Source organism: Hakea prostrata, chromosome 8 (genome assembly GCF_041222555.1).
Source record: "Hakea prostrata isolate BN-2017 chromosome 8, UWA_Hpros_2, whole genome shotgun sequence".
In the NCBI taxonomy this organism is placed as follows: domain Eukaryota; kingdom Viridiplantae; phylum Streptophyta; class Magnoliopsida; order Proteales; family Proteaceae; genus Hakea; species Hakea prostrata.
Window position 1 is genome coordinate 52,364,137 of NC_142607.1, and position 17,381 is coordinate 52,381,517.

A 17,381-nucleotide genomic window follows, 5' to 3' on the forward strand; every position below is an offset into this window, starting at 1 on the left:
AAGTTGTACTGAAAAATAGGCTTGATGTGAAACTGTTGGTGATGCGTGCAACCCTTAAGCTTGAGAAATTCTGTGGCTACTTTCAGGGTGCACCTCTGGTGAAAGTTGGTGGAAGGGTCCAATCAGTAAAGATCTGCAACACCCCAGGATACTTTCAGGGTGCACCTCTGGTGAAACTTGGTGGAAGGGTCCAATCAGTAAAGCGCTGCAACCCCCAATTGAGGGATGTTGATGCAGAGTTTCGTTGCAGCAACAACATTCTTTCAGAGATACTAATCCGTATGCCACTCAGGTCAGTCTTCAGGTGCAAGTGTCTCAAAGAGGTGGCACAATCATATCTCCGATCCTTATTTCCGTAGTTTTTATTTCACCCACAGAAGCAGCAGCAATACCGCATCTGCTCACTGCCTTTTGCGCTTCTTCCAAATCCCAAATCAGGTGAACCACTTGATTTTTTAGCTACATCAGAATCACCAAATGGAGGTGCAGATATCATAAGTATGGAATGTTCTCAGAAAATTCTCAGTAAGCTTGGCCGAGTCATCTGTTCCTGCAGTGGACTTCTTCTTTGTGGTATTGAAGGCAATCTCTATCATATATTCAATCTTCTCACCCAAAAGTGTTACCGACTTCCTCCTTGCAATCTACAATTAATCAAGTCAAGTTCTGAGACTTCTTGTCCGATGGTTGGTCTGGCTGTAGCTCTCAATTGTGATGATTTATCCACTGCCAATGCCGATCCTTCATCAATCCGATAGAAAGTGGTGTATGCTGACATTGGTGATTTGAAGATTGAAATAAGAAGCCCCAGAAGAAACGCTATTAAGATCAAGACTTTCTCCTCTGAAACGTGCAAATGGAGGCAATCTACGGGGTCTGTCACCGGCAGTACTCCATTGATGGGTCATTCAAAGGCCACAGTAATAAGAGGAGTCATTCATTGGCTAGGTTACAAACTCTGGGTGTATGATCCTTATAAGCTTGATGGTCATATGGAGATAATTCGACTTCCGTTCTGCTCCGACTAGTACATCATGGGAGAGTCCAGTGACGGCCTACCCCAAATAGCATTGCTCAATGCTTCATTTACGTCGATTAAAACATGGGTTTTGCATCCTGAGGGAAGACCATGGTTGATGAAGGATATATCAACCATATGTAAAACTGTTGAAGAATCCAGCTCTTCTCTACTACATGTAAACGGCTAGATCTATTGTAAAATTATCTATAAAACACCGTCTCTAAAAATTCAGCAACTCGAGCTCCTTTTATGTCTACAAATTCGGAGTTCCTCTCTTTTGAAACAATTGTTTCAAAATAGGATGTTATATTTTAATATGAAAAGGACAAGATTGCCCCTCTGCATTTTTAAGAGAAGTATTTTTTATTTTTTAGTGAAAATACCAATTTCTAGTTTCTCAAAGCCGACAAAAATTGTGCCAAAGTGTTGGTACATTTCAAAAATGAGAAAAAAAAAATCAGGTAAAACATACATGATTTAGGCAAATAAATATCCTTTGGGTCTAAGTCTTTTCGTACTTCCAAGGCATCCAACCTCTGGATGGATGATACATGGACATTAATTGCAACTGTCGGATTTGATTAAGTTTAATTTGGATCCAACGGTTGCAATTAAATACATCCACATATTGTCCATCTAGTGTCAGATGCCCTGGACTCACAAAGGGCTGGACAAAATGGATCTAGATCTGATTTAGCTGTTTCTATTTTAAAAAAAAATACAAGAACACATGAATGTTACCATACAACCACTAGCATAACCAACCTTATTTTCTAAGTCAACAAACCATTTCACATTTAACCGAAAAATTGTTCATATTTAGCTTGCATTGTGAGCAATCCGTTTTAATTAATCGAACCAGTCTCAAGCTTCTACCGGTTCAATTAGGTCAAGCTTTACGGTTTGAGTCAATTTACTTTATTTGGATTGCATTTGGTTGGGTAGACGCGGGGGCCAAGTTTTCCTTTTTTTTTTTTTTTGGCCGTCGTGTCAGGAATTCACACGGGATTCAGGTGTGTCAACTAAAGGAGCCGTGAGTTTCCACTTTCCACGGAAGTTTAATTTGAAAACCCAAAGCAAGTGCAGAGTTGACAATGCTTAGAAAGCGGTGTTAGAGAATCGGTTCATGACTCGTGAGCTGTTACCAATGAGCCAATGGTCTAGCTATAAATTAAGCATCGGGTTTTCGATTCTCGATCTTTCGAAATCGAAAAATAGATAGAGGCATAGAGCCACTACGTACGTGTTCGTCTCTATTGCCATATTAAAAACGGTGGAGCTTTCTGTTTTTCCGTTTTCGCATTTGGAGAAAGAAGAGATTGTCAGATTGTGTGTAATGGCTGAGAGAAGAGCATCAATGTGACCTTCGACGCGACGGCTTCAATCATGAATGATAACTAACAGTGGCAGGGCGTTGATGAGACTTATAATGAGTTTGTGCGTGAATCTGACCCGTCGTTACGATTTCCGAATCTCGATGTAGGAAAACATCAGGTTTTGTTAGATTCACGCACAAACTCGCCATATATCTCATCTCTATATTAAAATTTCAGGTTTACGGGTGTTTTTATCCTCTGGTTTTAGGTTTCTCTCCCTTTAACCGTGGTCTTACAGTAGTTATCTCCTTGCTTAAGAAAATTGTGGACTATTCACTGGATCCCGAAGGATTGGAAATTAAACAAATGTTGGTAGATGACCTTATAATGACTCAAAAACTCTCCTAAATTAAGTGAAGAGAGAAGAAGAAGCCGTAAAAAAGGTAATTTTGGAATATCTTTAGATCAGTGATGGAGAATCGATTGACGCAAATAAGATATCAAATCGAAGACAACCTTCCAACGAGCCAAAGATCATCAAAATTGGAGTTCGTTTGGGGGTCCAACCATGGACTCAAAAACTCTCCTAGAGTTTAAGTGAAGAGAGAAGATTAGCTCATAAAAAGGGTAATTTGGAATATCTTTAGATCAGTGATGGAGAATCTGATTGATGCAAATAAGATATCAAATCGAAGATCGTCGAAAGACCCCAACGAGCCAAAGATCATCAAAATCGGAGTCGCTGGGTCCAACCATGGACTAGAAGTTGCCCGTTTGGTGAACCAACCCCCACCCTATTTTCTATTTAGGGCAAAATTGAAAATTCAAATTTTTTAAACCCTATTTATGTTTTATCTCATCCATAAACGCATTTGAGGCTAGAAAGAGGCGGAGGCTTGAAAAAGGAGAAACGAAAGAGAAGCGATTTCCATTCTCCGAAGGTGTTTGTGATCGAACTTTGCAAAATTGTTAGGAAATGTTAGTTTCCTTTAATCCTTCTCTCACTCACAATTTGTGAGTATTTTCTCTCCTTTCCTTTTAGGGAATCTTGAAAGGGAAGGTTGTTAGGTATCTGGATGCTTTCCTATTATATAATGTCCCTTCCTAGTTTGTGGGAGTGATATCTCTCTTCTATCGAGGGATCCATGAAAGGGAATAATGATAGGTATCATACACTATCTTCTTATATTAATGTTTCCCTGAGTTGGGAGTAATGCTTTATCCTCTTGCAAAAGATTTTAGAATTTGATTCTCTAGGTCACCCACGTGATATGAAGTCAAATTGGGTTTTGAGATGGTCAAATTTAATAAAATAAGAACCCGTAGGATCCTTTGTTTCAATTAGATTTTCCAAAGTTTTGCTTCATTATAAACTTCAGTTGGTGGCAAATTAGTGATCATTCACTAGTGAGATTAAGAACTACCCTTTTTAATCTAGTTTTCAGATTTGGGTTTTTGTGAGAAGATTTTAAGATATCATTTGAAACCCAAATTGGCTCTAATTTGTGATAATTATTTCTTTTGCATGAATAGGTTAATATATCTTTAGTCACTAATTTGTGAGAAGGAATTATTGATCATTGGGGAAGAATAAAGTAAAAGGTGAGGAATATACTTAACTTTATATTACATGTGTAATGATGTTAGTTACTTTTCATTATTGATATCTTGTATTGCTTTAGTATTATCTTGTGGTTATTTTATGTCTTTTGTTAAATATGAATTGCTATAATTTATGTTTATTATTACCGATGTTGCTCCTTGCTTTGAAATCTATTATTGTTGTTATGAAATGGAATGTGATTGTGTGAGAGAAGAAATATCATTATTCTTTACCGTATTTTCTACTAGGGTTGTGGGTTCACCCATTGCCCTAGTGATATTATATGATTGCTTATATTGTGGTTGGGAATGGGAATGCTTGCATTTCCATAGAATACCAGAGGAGGCGAGGGACGCATTCCTATGGTGTCCTGGCTCTTTCCCGATCCGATTTACATATTTAGGGCATGTCCAGAAGTGTTTGGTTAGGTGACCTCATGAGTACTACTACCCTCCAGGTATTGAAGCCGGTTAACCCGTGATGTTAGTAGGGTCCGATGTCAAGCGGCCCACTATCATCATAGAGAGGTAGGGTTCATATAATAGATAAGGGCTCATGGACCTCAAGACCGGTGAAATGACCCGTGAGAGGACATGGAGATCATCCTATCCATATAGTGGACGACCACCGGGTTAATGAATGGGGTCCAACAGATGCCTCCATTGAGGATTCCATTCATAGGTGGGAAGGTATTGAACCAACGAGCACTAGGCGTGAGGGAGATATCCGACCATATGTAGTACGAGACTATATGACTTTGCATGGGCCTAGGATTATCCTTGACACGCGCCGATCTTATACCAATGGTGATTAGAGAGTGGTGACCTAATCCCCAACCATGGCTGACAAGACTTTACACAACAACCGCGGAGAACCCAACAGACGTTCATCAGCCGTGAGGAAGAGTGATGAGACCGCCCAAAGAAGACGTGTGTGACTAATGCGTGTCTACCATAGAGACTTCATGATAGAGTTAGAGCATAATCATTCACATATCATATCATTGTCATTAATTACATTATTGATATTCATGTTATATGTGTGGTGTGGAATCTTGAGAATGAATGTGTGATATAATGTTGAGTTGACCACCAGTTATGTTGAACTCATTCCTTTTATATGTCTTTTTCTTTAGATATAGTCAGGTATGAGGACTCTTCCAAATGGAGGATCTACCAACATATCTTCTTGAAGGAGTGATTGAAAAAGAAGTGGACGCACATGGAGCTCATGCAGATCAAGATTATTCTTTTGGTGGATTCCATTAGAGAACTAGTCTAGTTTAGTTTTCCCCGTAAAATTACCTCTTTCTTTTCAAAACCGATGTTATATTTTTATTTTAAGTAATGGATGATTGTAACCATAATTCGGTTTTGATAACTTAGTATGATAAACTTGATTTATTCTTTCCATTAATTATCTATATCATGTTTTGTATGGATTTGTCCGAACCTAGATCTTCTGTATCACCCCCACCATTCGGGCATACCGATCCCTGGGTGGGGTGTACAGTTTTATCCCCTGGTTTTAGGTTTTTCTCCCTTTAGTCTTCAGAAGTTATTTTCCTAAAAAAATTGTATAATACTGAATTTCTTTTTTTTTTGTAGTTTCGAAAAGGTTTTCTCCCCCTGAGGAGACCTGAATAGGGAAGAAGAAGACGCTATAGCGGCTGGTTCAGAAGAGGGGCTAGGGTTTTTTTATCGTCGACGCTTCTCCGGAAATTCTCTAGCTTCAGTTCTTGTTTGGTAGAATAGATCTGTAATTGTTGACCAAAAAAAAATTTTAACAATATTCAGTTTTTCTGTGCATGATGTAAACGAAAAATCTTGTTTTATTTCAAATCTATTGTGCTTTCACTTGCTTGAATTCTATGTCATTTATTTTTTGGGTAAAAAATTTCTGTCACGTTGTGCTGATTGAAACATATTTCACAGACATTTCAAAAAAAAAAAATTCGGGTTTTTTTCCCGTAAACTGAGAATTATAATGTGGAAAACCTCTTTTCTATGCGAGAGCAAATTTGCTTTAAAATGTGTGTTTTGTGTTTAACTAGGCTCGAGCAAAACTTGCACAAGGAATATTAAATAAGAGTATGTTTTCTGCCAACCTCATGGGTGTGACCCCTCTATTTATACCACATAAATTACCTTCTTTGTATTCAGAGAGATCTTGAGCATGCTCTCGATTGACTCCTTGATTGGGCTCCTTAATGGAAGGTTTCACTTTGAACAGATTTATTCCCTTGTATATGCTATTACAAGCGTGTACTTCCATAAGCGTCTTTTGATAATTGGCAACTTTTTGATCCCTGTCGGGTTTATCCTCCTCAAGGACCAGGTGAATACTAGAATGTAGTCCTAGATAACCCATATCCATGACACTAGCCCCCAAGACCATGTGTTGGCTCTTGCTATCATACAAGATGGCTTTTCCTTTGGCAACTTATCTGGGGCACCAATCGTCTATTGACTCGTCTAAAGGCTCAGCATGTTGACTTCCTAACGGCTCAAATGGCAATATGACCGTTGGGCTTCTCAAGCAAGAGCCAACCCTAAGGAGGTATAAATACCCCCCCCCACTTGCTTATGTTACAAGTACTTTGAGCATCATTTTCTTGCTTGCTACTCTTGACCTTCCTCCCGATCTTCAACCACCTCACTTGTCCACGTTCCCTCCCAGTTAGTAAGTTTCCCTCTTTCATCATGGTTAAGAAGCGTGATCTTGGTCCTAGACGGTTCAAGTTTGGTCTCCCTAAGAATCCTAAGAAGGAAAACAAAACTTGCCTGAGAGGGCTATACTAGTGAAGGTGACAACGGCTAGACTGGGGCACCTGCCTGGTTGACAACCATTTGAAAGACACATTTTCTTATCCTTGATGGTCATTTGGAGATAATTCGACTTCCATTCTACTTAGACCAGTATGTCATGGGAGAGTCCAGCGACGACCTACCCAAAATAGCATTGCTCCATGCTTCATTTACGTCGATTAAAGCATGGGTTTTGCATCTAGAGGGAAGACCACAGGTGGTTGGGTTCGATAGTGAATCATTTAGCGTGATTTTAGGTCATCAAATAGTGCATTTCAATCGAGATTTCAACCTTGACCGCTCGCTTTTCAACTGCCAAGATCGAAATTTCGAACGAGATCTCGATCCAATGGCTCATGATATCTCTCTTTAAGGTTCAACGCATTAACGACGCTGAACCCTAGCAAAACTTTTTCCGATTTGCACCTGGGCGAACCCAACGAAATTTGCCGAGATTTCGCCGACAAAAAAAACACTAATTTCACCGACATAAGAGACATACAAAAGTCAAAATGTCACTTATTATTCATTAAATAATAATATTAATGTGGATGTGGATTGCTCGACTTCCAAGGTACCACTAGCCATTAAATATTTGAAAGAACGAAATGTCACTTTTAAATGAATGCATGAAGTGTGAACAAATGGATCAAACTTGAGATTTCAAAAAGCCATTAAATATTTGTGTGTTTCTTATCTTTTCTTCCCTTTGTGACGGTGGCTTGGCGAAGAGAAGCCGAGATGAAACTCATGGGTGGCTATTCGCGATAGTGGTTTTGACAAAAAAAAGCAGAGATGAAGAGAGAGTGCTGCAATTTTGAACCCTCATCGCAAAATCCAATTGGGGGGGGGGGGGGGGGGGGGAGAAAAGAACGGGAGGGGGGGGGGCGGTCTTCTTTTCTTCTTCTTTCCCCTTCGGGGGGGGGGGGGGGCCTCCTTGTTGGTGGGGGTTGGGGTGGGGGGGGGGGTGGTGTGGTGCTACTGGAGGATTGTTGGTGTTGGGGGGGTGGTTGGTTGTTTTGTTTGGTTTGGTGTTCAAGAAAACCCTAATCTTTCTCATCCGAATGTTTCAAAATTTCATTAAATATATGCTAAGTTTCTTTGTTTTTGTCTCTGGCTAGACATTATTTTATTTTTATCCATAAGAAAAGAAGATATTGGTGTCATAAGGATTTATTGACATAAAAAAAATAGGGAACTTGATATTCAAATATAGAGTACTGCAGGACCTCTTACTGTACATGGATGTCGTAACTTGTATGGCAAAAAAGGCCGGGTGGAAGGTAAGCCATAAACATTATTGTAACAACAAGGACCAGGAGTGACTATTACCTTAAGCATACGAGTATTGCATTCTCAGGTTATGAAAGATGATTAATCTCTACAGTTTATGATTAAAGGAGATTCTGAATGGAATTGTTTTAGTTACAGAAATTCAGCCTTTATTGTAAAACGAGTATATAGGCATGTTTTATTACGTAACCTTCAATTTATAATTGGAGCTATGATACTTAGAACTATAATTGGAATTTACGGGATTATATGGCAACTTTTCTATTCCATTCACTGTTTTCTGGTCAGAAATATTTCTCATTCGTTTCTCACTGTTTATTAGTGCTGAAATCCTGTACATTATTGGAAGAGTAAACTTCTTTTTAACCAAAAATAAAAAATCAAATTAAGTTTGGAGGAAAAGGTTTTAGAAGAAAGTAATAAAACTAAATTTAGGGTTTCAAAATATGAGGTTTTCTTTTAATATAAAAGGAATAAGAATGCCCTTCTACCTTTTTAGAGGAACTTTTTTTAGGGATGTTTCAACTAATGGAATCGATCTAGTTAGGACCCATACGTAATATATTGCATTTAAATGATTCAACGTTAATTTTTGGGACCCATGTGTAAAAACTCTATAAAAAATGTATTTGTACAAAAAAAAAAAAAAGAAGTAAAAACATTATACTACATGATAAAACCAAAGGAGGCTGTGGGGGGAATGGGGGGGGAAAAAAAAACAAAAGGGGGGGGGGGGGGCCCCCCCCCCCCCCCCCCCCCCCCCCCCCCCCCCCCCCCCCCCCCCCCCCCTCCTCCCCCCCCCCCCCCCCCCCCCCCCCTAATATAATCAACCTAAATTTTTTTTTTTTTTTAAGCTGGTGAGTTTATATTAGGGAGGGAATATTACTAATATAAGTGACACCAAATGTGTGCAAACCCGCTCCGCTCAAATAAACCCCCAATCTGAAGTTTTTACCGGTTCAATGAGGTCAAGCTTTGCGGTTTGAGCACCTAATTTTATCTTGGTTGAGTTAGTTGGGTAGACGTGGAGGGCAAGTTTTGACGTGTACTCGACATCACCCAAGTTTCGATGAAGGTTTAATTTGAAAACCCTAGCAAATACGAAGTTGACTGTGCTTAGGAAGCGGTTACCAAAAAAAAAAAAAGAGACTGTGCTTAGGAAGCGGCGCTCGGGAATCGGTTCATGACTCGTGAATCGTTACCAATGAGCCAACTGTTTAGTGTAAATTAAGCATCGGGTCTACGATTCTCGATCTTTCCAAATCTATATATAGCTATAGAGCCAGTCCGTAAGTGTTTTTGTCTCTATTGCCGTATTAGGTCAGCTTCTGGAAAAACGGTGGAGCTTTTTTTTACATTTTCGCATTCGAAGAAAGAATAGATTGTGTGTAATGGCCGAGAGAAGAGCATCAATGTGACCTTCGACGCGACGGCTTCCATCATGAATGAGAAAAACAGATGCAGGCCATTTGATCAGACTTATATTGAGTTTGTGCGTGAATCTAACTCGTTGCGATTTTCGAATCTCGATGTAGAAGAAATCTGGTTTTGTTTGATTCACGCTAGATTCACGCACAAACTCGCCATATGTCTCTTCTCTCTATTAAATTTCTGGTTTACAGGTGTTTTTCTTACGGGTGGAGACTCTGGTTCAGGTTCCTCTCCCCCTTTTTCCTTTCCAGTTTTTCATCCTAACTCACTGTATAGCTCTAGATTTCTCTCTCTGTTTTGCAGTTTCGGAAAGGTCATTTCCCCCTCCCTGAGAGAATTGAATAGGGAGGAAGAAGACGCTATAGCGTCGGGTTCGGACGAGGGGCTAGGGTTTTTTATCGTTTATTTCGATGACTCACGGCGGAGATTTTGTGGCGGGTAAAGCGGAAATCACAAAGCTTCTCTGGAAAATCTCTAGCTTCAGCTCTTGTTTGGTAAATAGATCTAGAAGTTTTCAGTTTATGATAGCCCTTAAATCTTCCACTCTCTCCTATCTTTGGAACGATCTCGTGGCGATACTAAATTATGAATCTTTGGTTACTCTTTTGTTTTTTAGTTATTAATTATTAGGACTCTTTCTTTGGCTGATTAGAATAGAATAATTTCAATTTTGAATCCCCATAGCTTTTGTATGCATGATGTTCGAAAAATCATTTCTTTTGTGCTTTCATTTGCTTCGAGTTCTAGGTCATGGTGTGCAGATTGGAACATATTTCGTCGGCGTTTCAAAACTATATTGTGGTAAACCTCTTTTCTATGCGAGAGCTAAAATAGCGTGTTTCTTATATTTAACTTGATCTCTTTATTTTTGCGATTTAATGTTAAGGTTGAGTTTGTGTGTGTATTAGAGCGTCTGCAATAGGAGCACTAGTGCTATCTACTTGATGCAAAGCTTCTGAACTTGGCTTTGCCATAAACTGTTTTTGTGTACTAAATAATGAAACTGAATTGCCTTTTGTGTGGCTCCAAACCAGTTTGGATTGTATATCGGAAATGCATGCTCTTGAAGCTTCTGTATCTCCTTTTCTTCTTCCCCAATTAGTGTTTTTGAGATTCTTTTGGGATGTGGGTTCTCAAGGGGTGAAGTTGTAGACAAGGATTTGGTAGAATCTATGTCATAACTCCGTCCTTTTCTGCAAGTTGAGAAAATATCAAGGGGTAGCTGTAATATGGGTTTTGATCTACACCTTTAAGAGGCAAGATGAAAGGGAACCAATGTCTTATCCTTGTTATTCTTTTTCCAGTGGAAGACGGGCCGTGGGAGGAGTAAATACCCAAACAGACAGAGTTGCTAGGTAGTTCTAAGGAGTAATGAGCATTATTAGACCCCTTGGTGGTGGGAGGGTACTTAGAGCCTAGCCTGATTATTGTGGTCAGTCGGATGTGTGAGGGCTAGTTAGCATGTTTCAATGAAGTCGACACATGAGCAGCAATCTTCAGTTGTTCTACGGCATCTTTACATAATACTGCAAAAGATGACATGTCTTCTCCTGAACTCCCAACAAGTCTGTGGGGAGCATCCACAGAAGGGGGCCTCTTTGGTAAGAGTTGGCTCGATGCTAATGCCACCAATGGAGAATCTGGACTATCAAATGTTCGGTCAAACTGGATTTGTCCGCACCAAGGTACTTGGTGCAAAATGTGCACAACAAGATTCTTAGCAAACTGTTACCTAATTTGCTACTGTTTTTTATGATTATGCTTGGAGCAGTGCTGCTCCCAACAGTAAAAGGCCAGATGTATTTTGGAGTTCAAAGCAAATCTGGACTGTTGAGTAAAGTGTTCATTCAACAATCCAGATTTTCTCTGGACCCCAAATTAAATCTGGACCATGCGATGCTAGGAGTAGCGCTGTTCCCAAGCATGATCCTGTTTTTCATGTTCTTTTTTGGTAGTCTTTTTGTTGGTAGAACTTTTTTGGTAGTCGATTACGCTTTTGTTTTGTATTTCTGTACTGCTTTAGTCATTTACACTTTTTCCAGTGGGAATAAGATTCTATGGTTGCACTTCTCTCAGACCATGTCTCACAGCCTCTGAAATGACCTGATACACAATCTGAGCCAATAGGTAGAATTTTGTTATTTCCCCTTCTCAGAGTTCTGCTGAGCTCAAACAGATTGGTTCTTCTGTCTCTGCATCAGCCAACCATTCTAACCAGTTTTTTGATGAATAAAATGATACCCATATTTGCTGGAGTCCAGATCCTCTCCACCTGGGCAGTTCATCCCCCATCTCTGTCCCTCTGGTTTGGACTGACACATGGCATATTGTGGTACAGGTACAGGCCAACCCAGAGGGTTGGGGTGGGGGAACGCCCTTCCCATGATCTGCATTATTTTTGCCTTCTCCCCACCCCCTAGTGGTGTATTCTTGGCTTGCAACAGACCATTTGCCATTGCTGTTTTGCAGGGTTGAGCAACAGCCAAGCAGATGCAGATCTATGATGACGTAGATCCTCTGTGTCCGGGCAGGGTGTGCGTCCATGCTCCGCCCATTGGATTGGATATCCATGGTTGGCGGCTTGGTATCCCGGGCAAGACATTAATGCATGGACGCACGCCCTGCCCGGACGCAGAGGATCTGGATTGGAACTATGACATTTCTGTTTTGGATGAATACTGATTTAGTGCAAACTCAAGAACTGAGCTTCAATGGAGGTATGGCCTTATTTTGTTGCTAATGAATAATCTATTACTGCCCGGATATTCCAGAGTTAGCTGTTGGTTCTACCTAGGTACACTGCTGACTCACTGAGTTATATTCCATATGTGAATGGATATTCGATAATCCAATTGTGCTCATTTGGGCATACCAACAAGCTGAGTTGCAGGGGTTGTTCATTTCCAGAAGCGGAAGGATATTTTAATCCATGTTCATTGAATCCATATCATTTATTGGGTGGCGAGGCCAGCTAGTGGACCATTAAGTCGAAGATATTGCACATGTGAGGAGGATTTGATAAATTTTTCAGCCCTAGATCTTGGGAAAGAGATTTGATAATGACATTTCTGTACAAATTGAGTGATATTTTTTAGAATCTATTGTACAATTTGCCAGATGTGACTTGTTTATAAATAATGGTAATATAATATGAATACTAATAGAAGATTCCAAAACTATGTTATGATGTGTCGGGGGGTTTTTTGGTTGTTTGCTTCCTGAAGTATATGGTCACTATAGATTCATTCCATTGGTCTGTATCTACACCAGTGGTATTATTAATTTTTAGAGGAATACCAGAATAATAAAAAATAGGTTCAATTGGAGTTATTTCTTGTAGAACTAGTTGAATGCCGGTAGATCACTCGTTGGATATAATATCGTATGGTGCTTTTAGGGTACCACAAAAGTGACCGTTCTCTGGTTGGATTCAAATAAGTCCTTCGGCTGTCCCTTCACCTTTATAATACAATCCTTCTTCAAGGTGGGGTTGGGTTCATCTCGAGGGGGAATATCTCCCAAAGAGTGTTCACTGAGTCCAATAAAAATATCCCTATATATGAAAAGGGAATAAAATAAATAGTAATTCATAGTGACAAATGACTAATGTGTCAAATAAAATTCAATTTTCAACCATCAAGTAGGGTGTTAGTGTTTTAAGTTTTTCATATTGGGGTGTAATTTGCTCTAGAATTAAATGTTGATGCTGTTGTGGGTGGGGGGGGGGGGGGGGGGGGGGGGGGGGGTTTTTTCTTTTTTTGCAAGATCAAATTTTAATTTTCAACCAGTACCAAGTTTAGCAGGTGGGCGTTAGTGTGGTTAAGGATTTTTCTGCCTCATTTGGGGTCAGACTCCTTAAAGATTGTGAATCTTTTGGACCTTGGATGTTCGGATTGGTGTAATTTGCTTTGCTAATTAAATGTTGATGCTGTTGTGAGTGATGTGCGGTTTCTATTAGATGTTGCTTTTTTATTTTTCTTTTGACACTTCTTCCCCCCCCCCCTTTCCCCGTTCTTCAAAATGTTCGATATTCATTCATGATGTTCCTTAAGGTTTGGAGGATATTTTGATGGCAAATCGTATTTTTCTATCATACTTAGTTCTCTTCTTGGGTCATTGACCTCATTTTTGTTTGAGAAAGTGTCATTGAGTCAAAAGTTGAGAGCTCCCATTTGGATTTGGCCCCCCCCGGCCTTTAGGGTTCCGTGGGCCCTCTTTGTGGTTATAAAAAATTGTGGAAAGGCCGTTTCTTTTTCTTTTTTTTTTTTTTTTTTTTTTTTTTTTTTTGAATTTCTTATGCTATTCATTCATGGAGTCTCAAAGACTCCTTAAAGATTAGTCTGTGAACCCCCCCCGTCTTTTGGACCTTGGATGTCCGAATTGGAGTAGATTTGATAGGCTAATTAATGAGATTGGGTTTCCTGGCACTTCTGGTATTAGAGCGATGTTTAATCAAAAAAAAAAAAAAACGGAAGAGAGAAAACAGGCGGGAGATACTCGGGTTTCACCATGTTTGAGGTTTCAAGTTGGGTTAAAAACAAATGTTTTTTCTTAACCTTTAGATGAGCATCTTACATGTGGCGTCTTCTCAAAGTTCAATGGGCCCTCTCTTGGAGATATTCTCCTTGGAGAGGAGCCAAACCCTTCAAAGTAGTGTTTACACTTGGGCATCTCGGTTTCCAAAATCAAAATCCATTCATTTTGATTGCATTCATTGAAGCAAGAAAAGTCGTCACCATTAGATTTGGCCTTCTTGAAGTTAGCTGGAGGGTTATACATATATTATGTCTAGATCTTCCACCTACATGAAGAGGAAATTATCTAACCCGGTCATGGTTCCAACTTCAAGTAAGGTCTTTTCTTCTAGTAATAGTAATTAATAATGTTAAGTTTTATTTTAGTTAATTTATAAAATTGAAAAAAATAAATATTACTTTGCAATTGAATCCAACCATGTGGTCAAAAAACTTCTTCTCCATATATATAGATGATTGGACAGGTTTAACTTCAGCAATGTGCATTTAATGCGCAACACTGAGCTGTATATGGTCACGATCGAATGAGTGGTCAAGATCGAAATGTCGACCACTCATTTTTGCACTTTTTTTTTGAAACAAGTGGTCAAGATTTTGACCTCAACAACTCGTTCCATTCTCACCATGCACAACTTAGTGCTACGCAATTTGGATTGGACTCATTGGCAAATTGATTTTTTCGACAAGTCGTTTGGCACATCACTGGTGTAGCCATTGGTGTGTAACATGAGGTTGATGCATGCATGTATCTAAGGTGAGGAACCTTACATGATGGATCTACCTAAGGTGAGGGCCCTTTCTTTTTGGTTCTCATGGAAGCCTTGAGTTATGCTGTCAAGACGTCTTGTGTTTTTCTTGCCTCCCTGTTTTATGAAATTTCATCCTTTCACCCAAAAAAGAAGTGTATGTTGAGTGGAGAATAACGTTTTGGCTGTATGATGCACGTTTTATTATTTTCTTTGAGGTATCATATGAGGCACCAATTGGCCACCACATCAGTGATCATCAAAACTTTATTCCTTGTGTTAATGAAGCCATAATTTATTCTTCTCCCCTCTCTCTCAAAACTTTATTTAGTGCTGAGATTGATTGAGTTTAAAAATTAAATGCAGGTTTTCAGGAAATTCTTAAAGTTGGGATACAATACTTTACTCATTTGACTAAATTAACAAGAACTTTACTTTATTCCCAAGTTACAATTATTTTTGTCCTAAACTTATGGAGAAAAAAAGTCCACAGCGTTCATCAATGTAGAGGAAAAAAATATTCAATTTGTAAGAGCCAAATCTGAAAGTGCTCCTTGTGGTGGAGAATTTGAACTCCTAAAATGGTGTTGCAGAGCCAGCAGAGGTGGAGAGAGGAGAAGTTGGTGAAGAAAATAAAGTAATAATAAAATAAAAACAAAAATCTGGTTACATGAAGCGTGTGGTGAACGAGTTTTCTTAAACAAAATTTTCACATCAGCTATTGAGCATGCTGCTTTCATCACAATATCTAGGTCAAACAACGAACCAATAATAATAAAAAAAAAAAAAAAGCCATCTTCGTTGACTGCCATTAATGGCTCTTCATCGACAGCAAAACTACCACTCTCCGGCGAGATCGAGATTCAATATCTTCTGCAAACCCTCGTAAGAGATCCCATCATTCCCATCTCCACCGCCCAATTTAATCATAGCCTTAACATCTTCGTCACCGGCAGAGAATCCGGCAGATTTCAGGTAAGTTTTGAGGTCATCAAACCCAACTTTGCCATCACCATCTGTATCCATGACCTTGAACATATCTTCCATCACACAATTATCCCCTCGCAGGTGAGGTTGATATTGTGCAGGGATTAGAACTCGCTCGAACTCCTCGTATTCGACAAAACCATCTTTGTTCGAGTCAGCAACCGACATCATGGAACCGATGTCTTCGTCGCTGGTGATGTTCATACCAGAGAAGAAGCTCGAATAAAACTCCCGGAGATCGTCTTGGCTGATCTTGCCATCTCTATCCACGTCTAACAGGTCGAATGCCGGTCGAAAATCTGCAGAGACACCATTAGATCCCCAACTTGAAGTGCTGCCTGAGGGACACATTATATCTGTTCTTCTTCTTCTTATTTCTTATGAATCCAATTCGAAGCTCAGGTAAGCGAAGCGCTTCGCGTAGAGTTACTAGAGAAGAAAAATGAATGCTCTCTTTGCGTTCGATAAAAGATCGCAATGAAATCATTCACTATTTATAGAAAGAGAAATGTGAGGCTTTTGTGAATCTTGGAAGACACGTTCTTCTTAAGAATGTGGACTCGTTATGTGTATGACCCAGTTGGTTCCAAGATTGAATACGTGTGGGCTGATGTCATCCGTCGCCGTCCTTCTACGTCTTTTCTTAGATCAAAAATTTCTGGCCTCTCAACTCTTGAAAGTCTTCAACTCTCATCCATTAATGCAGAAAATGGGACAAAGAGAGAGATATTCCAAGAACAAGAAGACAGGCCAAATTAGGTCTGTGTTTCTCTGCAAAGATTCCACCGCTCAACTTGGGCTCTCGTGATCTCGTCTTGTCTTGTCCTCTCAATTTCGATTTTCCCACTTAGTATCAGTTCTGCCACGTGGATTGGTTTGCCACATGTCAATCAAGCAATGCACGGGCAGCTGGAGATGAGAGAGGAAGCCAGAAGCATCTGGATTATTCTGCAATTAGGTGTGGCATCAGGCTATCAAAGCATCTTTTCTGCTTCCAAGAATCGATTCTCTCTCCCTCTTTCGTCATTCAGTCAAATCTGGATTGCTATTCTGATAAAAAGAAAATACTGATTCTTGTTATCATTGTTAGAGTATTTAAAGTTGCAAACATTTGAGAGACCTTTTTGTAATCATTGCTTGAGATGGGAATCGGAATTTACAACTACTGATATTTGAATCGCATCGAATTAAATCGAGAAAATGTTCTCAGTTCTCTCGTTTAGAAACTGAATTTTTACATGGTTTGATACTAATTTCAGTATTCATTTGAAGATAGATCGGTTTGAATCTAATCAATTGGAGTCTTAAGCTGCAGAGACTGAACCCGAATCTGAATTCAATTCACCTTTCTTTTCTTGCTACAAAAATTCAATTCACCCTTTCTTTCTTTTTCATTTTTTAGAAATTTTTACGTGGCATCCCTCATTTTCCTCAAATTGTTTCTCGAGAATACAAAAAGTGATGGGCTTTTCGTGAATTCCAATCCAAAAAAAGGGGTCGTTTTAGTAATTTACACTGGTTAGAAACGAAACCCTTCTTAGCAAGGAACCCTAATTTGTGAGATATATATATCGGAAGGAACGGGAAATTAGTTCTTACTTTATAGCTGTGTTCTGTTTTTTCGGATGCTTCCTGTGTTTCA

General features: G+C 39.4%; 1 protein-coding gene across 1 annotated transcript; it reads right to left on the minus strand.

The window, feature by feature from the left end:
• Window positions 1–15,376: 15,376 nt before the first annotated feature.
• On the minus strand, window positions 15,377–16,243 carry CP1 (Ca2+-binding protein 1). The gene has a single exon (XM_089166360.1). It carries the CDS (start codon window positions 16,088–16,090, stop codon window positions 15,590–15,592), a length of 501 nt encoding a protein of 166 aa, XP_089022486.1. The 5' UTR covers window positions 16,091–16,243; the 3' UTR covers window positions 15,377–15,589.
• Between the last annotated feature and the right edge of the window lie 1,138 nt (window positions 16,244–17,381).

What these genes read in the sequence shown, in the direction of transcription:
- CP1 (XM_089166360.1), bottom strand. Translation starts at nt 16,090, where the DNA reads ATGTGTCCCTCAGGCAGCACTTCAAGTTGGGGATCTAATGGTGTCTCT.